Raw genomic sequence first — 8,728 nt, forward strand, 5'->3', positions numbered from 1 at the left:
AATAAATCACTTTTCACTTTGTCTGAAACTGTTTTATAAATTTGACGATGAAACATTTTGTTTAACATGAAAACACAGATTGACGAAAACGAAATTTTGACAGCTAATTTATAGGTAAATTAACGACAAACCAGTTCATTTGCAATTGCATTCTGCTTACCTGACACTCAAGGGAAAATTTAATTAAGATCAATTATTATCTTTGGAATGATGCATTATAGTTCTTTAAGAATAAAATAAATGAGTTTCAATAACCTTTCAAATTCTGTCATGTTCTAATATTTAGAGTTGTATATTTGACAGATAATAAAGATTTGTAAAATTTTGACAATTAGAGCATCAGTTGGACACGTTTAATGAATTTAAACTGCTAAGGTGACGAAGTCTAGAGTTTCTGTCAATTACAAATTATGAAATCTTTTCCTGCATTTTCCAATAAGTTACTCTAAACATTTCATTACATTAAGAGCTATTATTCAATGATCGTGTCCATTCTGATTGTTGATTGTGAAAAAAAAAATATTTCTATTGGGGATTGGTAGATTTGAAATGCGATACAAGTGGTCAAGATGTGAATTAAATGGTGATAAGTGACGTTGAGCAATAAGGTCACTACTTACTTTATATTTAATTCAGTTTCTGACGGCTAGTGGCGCCACACGTATATTTTCTAATGCGCAATAAAACACTGATACTCCACACTGATTTTTGTAGTTTACTGACAAATTCCCAATTGATCATGTTATTGAAATTTACTTGTGTTTAATCGCATCCATAGATATCTGAACAGTTATACTGTTATACAAAAAAGGCCACGATCACAGAAATGGGTACGATGTCACGCTATTCCTTCTCCCTTTCACGGATTAAAAGACTTTTAATGTATTGAGTAAACTAAAGAAATCAGTGATCCACAACATTTTCAAAAATTTTTATAATCAAAAGAGAAACTAATCAAAAAACATTTAGGTCATCCGCATTTTAAAAAAAAATATAAAATTATATAGGTAACAATGAATTTATTTTCATAAATTTAAGCATTGCAATCGGTCTGCAAAAAATTATGATAAAAAAATATCGAATGAGCTTCAAAATAGACTTAAAAAAAAAAAACAATTTTTATGCTACTAAAGAGCATTTTTGAACTTAATATACAACTTCCTAAAAAATTAGGCTAAAACAAACCCAAAGCAAATAATATAATGACAATACACATACCTATATTAAATTGAAGCTAATTATTGTTTTTGTTTTTTCATTCTTATAAAAAAAATGTCAAAATTACAACAAAATTTATAAATAACTTATTTTTTTTTCATTAATTTATTTTTTTAGTGCCAAATTGACCGTTAATTTTTACTAACAAGCATAATAATAAATTGAACTGCTTCTCAAACTGTTTATTGTATTTGTATTTTTATTTTTTTGTATGCTTATATGTTGTTTTATTTTTTATAATTTTATACTTGTAATATATTTATATTTTGTATTAATTTTAAGCCGTGAAACTAAGTTGTTTGTACATTAAAAAAAAAAAACACATTACATTTTACAGAACTATATGATAAACAAAACAAATAAACAAAAATAAAAAACAGAATCAATCTGGTAAATAATTTCTTATTATTATTTTTTTTTTTGTATTTAAACAAAACTATTGAAATAGTTTCAGTAATAAATCAAAAAAAAAGTTATGGAATACATGTACATGAATCAAGTTAGGTTAACATTTGTAATTATTTTTTATCAACATTATAATCTATATACGAATTAAACAAGGCCTTATAGCTTGTGAAAAAAAAAATAAATAAATAAAACGAAATAAATAAAATAAACAAAATTAAAAAGAAATAAAACTGTTGGTTTTATTTTAAAAGCATTTTAAGTATTAAGAATTTAAGAAAAAATCATGCAGGTAAGCAATTTATTTTCAGTTCTTTTTCAAGTAAATAAAGATAAAATTAAAGATTACCTAAAATTTGAAGAAAAACATTAAAGGGGCCTTATGCAAGCAAAATTGTTACTTGGGAAGTCCCCAAAGTTTTAGGACTTGAAAAATAGGAAAATATTCGAAAGTCGCCATGTCAAAATACATATATGAATATTTTACTTTAAATATTAACCAATCACCACACAATTCATTCAACTTATGAGTAATCTTGGCAATTTTTAAGTTATAGTACCTTAATCCATAAAACTCTTGTTATTAGCTTATGAGCGTTTCTAAGTTATAAGCTCTTTGAAGCATATCGACCTTAAAGTTGATTAACTTTTTCTAAACAAAATAGGAATATTTCTTATTTATGTACAAATAAACAAAAAATTTAGTTAAACTTAAAAAAATTAAATTTTTTAAATTTCTACTAAACCAATTTTTTTTTTTAAATGTCAAAAGCATAAAAAAATCATAACCACTAAAAAATCGTTAAAAATTAATTTTATTCAAAAACGTAACTTTTTTTTAGCGAATATTTTGTATAGATAAAAAAAAAATTGAAGAAAATTATAATTCATATCGTCTTTGATAAAAAAAATGAATAAGAAAATTACATTTCAAAAGTTGAAATCTTCATTCATTACCTAAAATATTAAAAATCAGCCGAAGTTTGACAACACTAAAGCTTTTTAATGAAAACAACACCAAAAATCTTATAAACCTTTATAACTTGAGCCGGAAGCAAAACGAGAATATTTCCTCATAAGTTTTCAAAGCCATTATTTAAAATTCGCTCTTATTTCAATTATTTCTTGAAAGTGAAATAACCCTGATTTTTACGGTCTTGAAATTTTTCAATTTCAAAAAAATAAAGATGCATTTTTTAATTAAAAGTCAAATTTTAACTAATTATGTGATCAAGTGAGTTATATGGAGGTTGCAGAAGGGGAATAATAGCCACCCACTTATTATAAACCGTAAATCTCTTAGGCCCATTTGCTGAAACGAGTCTTAAATATTTAAGTAAATCATAAAGGCCTAAGTTTCACATACCGGTTTGCACGAACTTAAAAGTAACCCGTAAATCTGACTAAGTTTAACATTATTTAGGATGAGGAAATAGTAGATCATAAGGGTTTTATGTTCTTCTTAAGCAATTTTAACTGCGAAAAAAAAGAAAAAAACACCCCTTAAAAATGATTTTGGGTGTAAAGTGAACAATAATTATAAGTTTAAGAACGGTTAACTTACTTTATACGTGTTAACTAGTAGCAGATGGTACAATTTGCCGCACAAATTCGTATACATTTTTTAACATTTTGCTGTCAAAATTTTCACACACAATACAAACAAACACAATGACACACAAATACATACACAAAAATAAATCTTTCAAATTAATAATAGCTGCGTTCCTTTGGAAATATTTATCTACTTTTTAGTACTTAAAATTACTTTGATCTACTTTGCTATACTGAAAAAGTAGTTCAAAGCAGCTTTAAATACTAAAAAGTAGAAAAATATTTCCAAAGGAACGCAGCTAATTTGTTTTTTATTGAATTAAACACCATTTATTTTACCGCTTTCACTAATATTCATTTTTTCTTCAATAAAAATAGACAGAATAACAAAATTTCTTGAATTATTTTCCGTAAATTGTTCAAAAACAATTTAAATTAACTGACGTTTGTGTCGATTTGACAATTTGATTTGAAGCTCTCAGCGATTTCTCGCATGAAAGTAAATCATTGCTAGGTTTAACATAAATATTTTTTAGCAACTTGGAATAAACTAAGTAAAACAGAAGTGCTATGTTCGACCTAGCTAAGATCTAAATGTATGATCCGTATGAGCAAATGGGCCTTATACCTTGTTGTAAAGCATAAGGACATATGTACACCAAAATTTAAGCTTTGGAATTATACCCCATGTAAGACATAAGACCAAAAACAAAATTTGGAACTTGTGCTTCATCGAATTGAATTTTTTTTTTTTTGTAAATGGCGCATGAATCCCAAATATTTTGAAAGACGGCACAAAAATCACGCGATAGAAAGGCCAACAAGTTGCTTGCATTTGTTGTTTTTCTTGAAAGTTTTGTGTCACACCTCCACAAGATTGTATCGAAACGTCTAAACTTTTCTTTTTTAAACATAAGGATCAGTTGTACAAACGAGGTTCAGCCTTGGTTCGGGAATGTAACTTGCTGATTTCGACGGATTAGCTGTGGGTCAACTTCGTTTCAAGCATGGATAGCATAATGTCGGTGTTTAACCAGTGATAAACATCAGTTTTACCATCGATTTCAGTAGATAAAAGTTGCTGAACTACTGTACTTCTTTGTGGTTATTTAGTATTGAAAAAAGTTCACCCATTTCATTCTTCGGAGTTTTATAGGAATTCTTCAGGTATAAAATTAATCATGATGATCTTTTTGAATCATTAATAGCAGGCGAAATTGTTAGTTGGGTACTTTGGTGCTACTTGTTAATCCCTTTGAGATTTCTTTCACACCCCAGCGTAGCGCCGCAAAAGAAGTATAACTTCAAAAACGTCAAAATACGGTGGAGTGCGACCAATACGAACACTGTCAAAAGTATTCGTTTTTTATTCCCCAAATCTTCATCTTTCATACACCTCTTCGAATTCCTTGTGTAGTCACCCTTAATATTTTTGACATCAACATCTGACTGAAATGACATTTCAAAATGTCATATTTTTGACAACTGCAAACTCGTGCATTTTTTTTACAAGAAACCAATTTGGAAAAAGTTTTTTTTCTTTCTTCTTTGTTTTTAATTATTATATTCCCCACTGATATTTTTAAAAATTTTAATTAAAAAAAAAAAGTAACAAAATAGTCAAAATAGCCGACATAATGTGCAACGGTGCAAGTAGCTCTACGTCCGATGACGAGAGTGAATATGGCACCAATTTAAAAATTCTTCCAAGGAACCCACAAGTCGCTGAATTACAAACTATTATTCGTGACAAGTGAGTTTTTTTATTTATCTACAAAAAAACAATACAAAATGTTTTTATAAAATGACAATGCAGGAACACATCTCGCAGTGACTTTAAATTCTATGCCGATCGATTAATTCGTCTCGTCATCGAAGAGAGCCTCAACCAATTGCCATATTCTGATTGTTCAGTAGAAACACCAACTGGCGCTGTCTACGAAGGACTTAAATATCGATCTGGCAATTGTGGAGTATCAATTATTCGCTCCGGCGAAGCAATGGAACAGGGTCTACGTGATTGTTGTCGATCAATTCGAATCGGAAAGATTCTAGTCGAATCCGATGCCGACACACACGTCGCCCGAGTTGTTTATGCTAGATTTCCCGATGACATTGCCAGAAGACAAGTGTTGCTGATGTATCCAATCATGTCAACAGGAAATACTGTTTTGCAGGTAAAAAATCAAATAGTTTTTAAACAAAACATTTTTGTGATAACTTTAAAACAATTCCAGGCTGTGAATGTTCTTAAAGAACATGGAGTACCAGAGGATTGTATTATCCTCTCGAATCTCTTTTGCACACCAGTGGCTGCTAAAACAGTTGTCACTGCATTTCCCGAGATGAAGATACTCACTTCGGAGTTGCATGCAGTTGCTCCTAATCATTTTGGCCAAAAATACTTCGGTACTGATTGAATTTTTAGCTTCCTAGAGTAATTCACTCCATCACAAAAAAAAACTTATTTATTATTATAAATCTTCTCTCTCTCTCTAGAACTTTGAGTTTCTTCTTTGTCTCTAAAAACAAGACTTTATCTCTTACTCACGCTTCTCTGTCGTCTTTATTGTCCATAAATGAATCAAATCGAACACTCTTGTGGTATTCCCTTGGATTAAATTGGTTTCTCTATTTATACCCGTTCTTCTTTCTTTTTTTTTTTTAGATTGCTTTTGATTTGTGCTTGTGGCGTTGTATTTTTTTTTTTTATTGTTTTGTACTTAAATGAAAAATGTTAGCTTGTCGTAGTAATAGAAATTAATTAATGAATTTATTATACAAACTTCAAATAAAAATGAATTCAATTTTTTTGGTTTTTTTTTTCATTTTTAATCGAATTATCACTTTTTCTCGAGTGGTGGTATGATAAAATTTGGTGATGTAAATAGGCATTTTTGTAGCTAATTAGGTAAGCCATATGCACCAATAATTTAATGGCTGTGCTAATAGTTTATATCGTTTTATGGACCACCATTGTTCTAGAATGTTCTTGCCAATTGTCAATTATCTGTGACAACAAGAAAAAACGACATAAATCAGTTCTTACAACTTTTCAGGAGAGCGTTTTGAGTGTTTCGTTTCCCATTACAAATCAATGCTTATGTCTTTTTTTCTTCTACTTGTAATTCCTTAAGAGAACAAATATGAAAAATTATGGCAGACGGAATCGCTTATTGTGCATTCGATTTTGTTAAAAAAAAAAACTCTTATTCCTTGTTGCCACAGTTTTAACAATCAATTCGGCTAAGGAATATGGAAAGGTGCGAATCAAGTGCTTTATTAAATGAATATTTCTTCTTCTCCTTTCATTCCGATGTACGAGTATGTTAAGATTAGCGAATTTCTTTTACTTTAGGACATGGGCAAGGATTTACTTAGGTAAAATCTGTTATATCATGAATCAAAAAAATAATACAATATGCTCGTATCTTCTTTTTCAATCACCATCAATGTAGTCGGGATCAAATATCGCCCGAAGAACAAAATAACCACGAATGTTTTCATTCGCCTTCGTTAAGTTCCATACCTCTTCACCATATAGCAGGACTGGCTGGATGATGAGAGTCTTGTAAGGGACACCTTAATTGCTCGGAAGAGGGCTTTGCTTGTCAACTGTCTTCACAAAAGAAAGTAGTTGAACTTTTTTGACATAAAGGTATCGGTGAGGTCTTTGCCAGCCCTGACGTCGCAACTGAATTCTCCATCGTCATCCTGAACAGGCGGATGAGCTTGCCGCTTAACAAAGATGCCAAAACTAGACATGTCTCTATAGAGCTTCTCTCTACAGATACTGTCCAACGCGGCCTTAAAACGATGAACATTGGAATTGGTTATGGATTTTCCTGGGTTTTTTCCTAGATCTGTCGTAGTGTAAATATTCGGTCAATGGTGGACTTCCCTGTTCTAAAGTCACACTGATGAGGACTTGTCAGATTGTTGACGAATTGTTCACATAATAGGGCAGAGCAGAGATGAGTATTTACTTCATATGTAGTAGATCTACTTCATTAATTTATATTTGTGTATCTGCTACGTAGCAACGTATTTCTACTTCGTTTGACTAATTTTTTCTAACGAACAAAATTTCATTTAAGATGTGTTGTATTGATTCATTTTTTGTTAATCGAAAAATTCATTTAAGAAAATGCATTGTTGGTGCACTTTATTTTTGAATAAACTCACTAGGATCAGCAAAAATTTCTTATTTTATACATCCAAATCATGGAACTAAGAGCAAGTCAATCTGACTTTCCTGAAAATAGTTTTGCAATAAAAAACACTTCAAAATTTGAAATTAAAAATGATTACAGCAACTTCCGGGGATGTTTTTTTTAAGGAAAAAAATCATATTTGTTATCTACGATTGATGCGCTTTCAACCAATGTAGGTCTCATATTTTGTTTTATTTGTATATTTTTTGTTTTTCATTATCTGCTACATATTTTCCAAATCTACTTCGTTTTTTTGGGCAATATGCTTCACTTTCCGGGCTAAGCATTCTCATCCCTGGGGCAGAGTGGATCTTATAAACGATGTTGAGGAGACTGATTTTTCTGTAGTTGGCGCAGTTGGAAGGGCCTCCTTTCTTAAGAAGAAGTTGGTTTCGTTTTCGCCATTTAAGAGATTGCAAAAGTGATTTCTCTAAATTTTTAGCATCGCTTTGCTTTTAACTTCAGAATTAATACAAATACAAAAATGATATCTCAAAAAAAAAAAAATTTTAAAATGTTTCAATATTTTTAACAAATTATTTTTATTTCAACCATTGAATAATTATATATAGAAGTGACACCGATAGTTTCTAGCGCTACAGAATTTTATTTTTTTCGGCAATCAGATGTACTAAAAAATCCCCAGAGAGAATGGGGCTTGTCTTAGAAAATTATTTTTCCAAAAATTTGTTTTTAAAAAAGGAAATTTCACAAATACAAACGTAACAAAACAAATATCAAATAAAAATAAATTGTATCAACACGTCGACATCCTATAGTAGAAAAAAAAATAAGGAAATTTTACTCACACATAAAACATAAAACAAATATCAAACAAAAATAAATCGTATCGACACATCGACATCCTATAAATGAAAAAATAAAATAAGGAAATTTTACTCATACATACAAAATTACACAAATATCAAACAAAAATATTGAAAAGTTAGTTGACATTATAAATGTATCCATAGTAACTCGAAACTAAAAACAAGAAATTTTTTATTAACGACGAGAATTTGAACAAAATTAAATATTATTGTTGTATATCCTAGGCACGTTATAGCTTATAGGGCATGAAAGTTACCCTTGTTTCAATAGTCCTATTAGCGTAGGTGACAAGGTGATTGCTGTTTAATTTTGCTTTCTGAGTTCGTATCCCCACAGAGATTGCTATTTTTTTTATATTATATTTTGTTTTGGAATATTGTGAAATGCGTAACAATTAGAGTCTTTTTTTGCTGAATCGAAACTTAAGCATTTAATTACAACATAAATCCTTATGTGACAGTTTACGCCGAAGTTAAAATAGAGCCTTAAAATTTATGTTCAACATG

The 8,728-nt window shown here is 29.7% G+C and overlaps 1 protein-coding gene across 4 annotated transcripts; it reads left to right on the forward strand.

Moving 5' to 3' along the window:
- The first annotated feature begins 4,670 nt into the window (after positions 1-4,670).
- On the forward strand, positions 4,671-5,988 carry LOC129911959 (uracil phosphoribosyltransferase homolog). 4 transcript variants are annotated; one of them, XR_008771720.1, is made up of 5 exons: positions 4,671-4,930; positions 4,994-5,354; positions 5,415-5,614; positions 5,677-5,781; positions 5,846-5,988. XR_008771720.1 is itself a non-coding variant. In XM_055989997.1 (4 exons), the coding sequence occupies exons 1-4, from the start codon at positions 4,815-4,817 to the stop codon at positions 5,854-5,856; spliced, it is 660 nt and encodes a 219-aa protein (XP_055845972.1). In that variant the 5' UTR covers positions 4,671-4,814; the 3' UTR covers positions 5,857-5,988. The 4 variants fall into 4 exon arrangements, 3 of the variants coding, with proteins under 3 accessions (XP_055845972.1, XP_055845971.1, XP_055845973.1); XM_055989997.1 differs by lacking the exon at positions 5,677-5,781 and having other exon boundaries at positions 5,415-5,586; XM_055989996.1 differs by lacking the exon at positions 5,846-5,988 and having other exon boundaries at positions 5,677-5,839.
- Positions 5,989-8,728: the final 2,740 nt, after the last annotated feature.

Source organism: Episyrphus balteatus, chromosome 2, assembly GCF_945859705.1.
Source record: "Episyrphus balteatus chromosome 2, idEpiBalt1.1, whole genome shotgun sequence".
In the NCBI taxonomy this organism is placed as follows: domain Eukaryota; kingdom Metazoa; phylum Arthropoda; class Insecta; order Diptera; family Syrphidae; genus Episyrphus; species Episyrphus balteatus.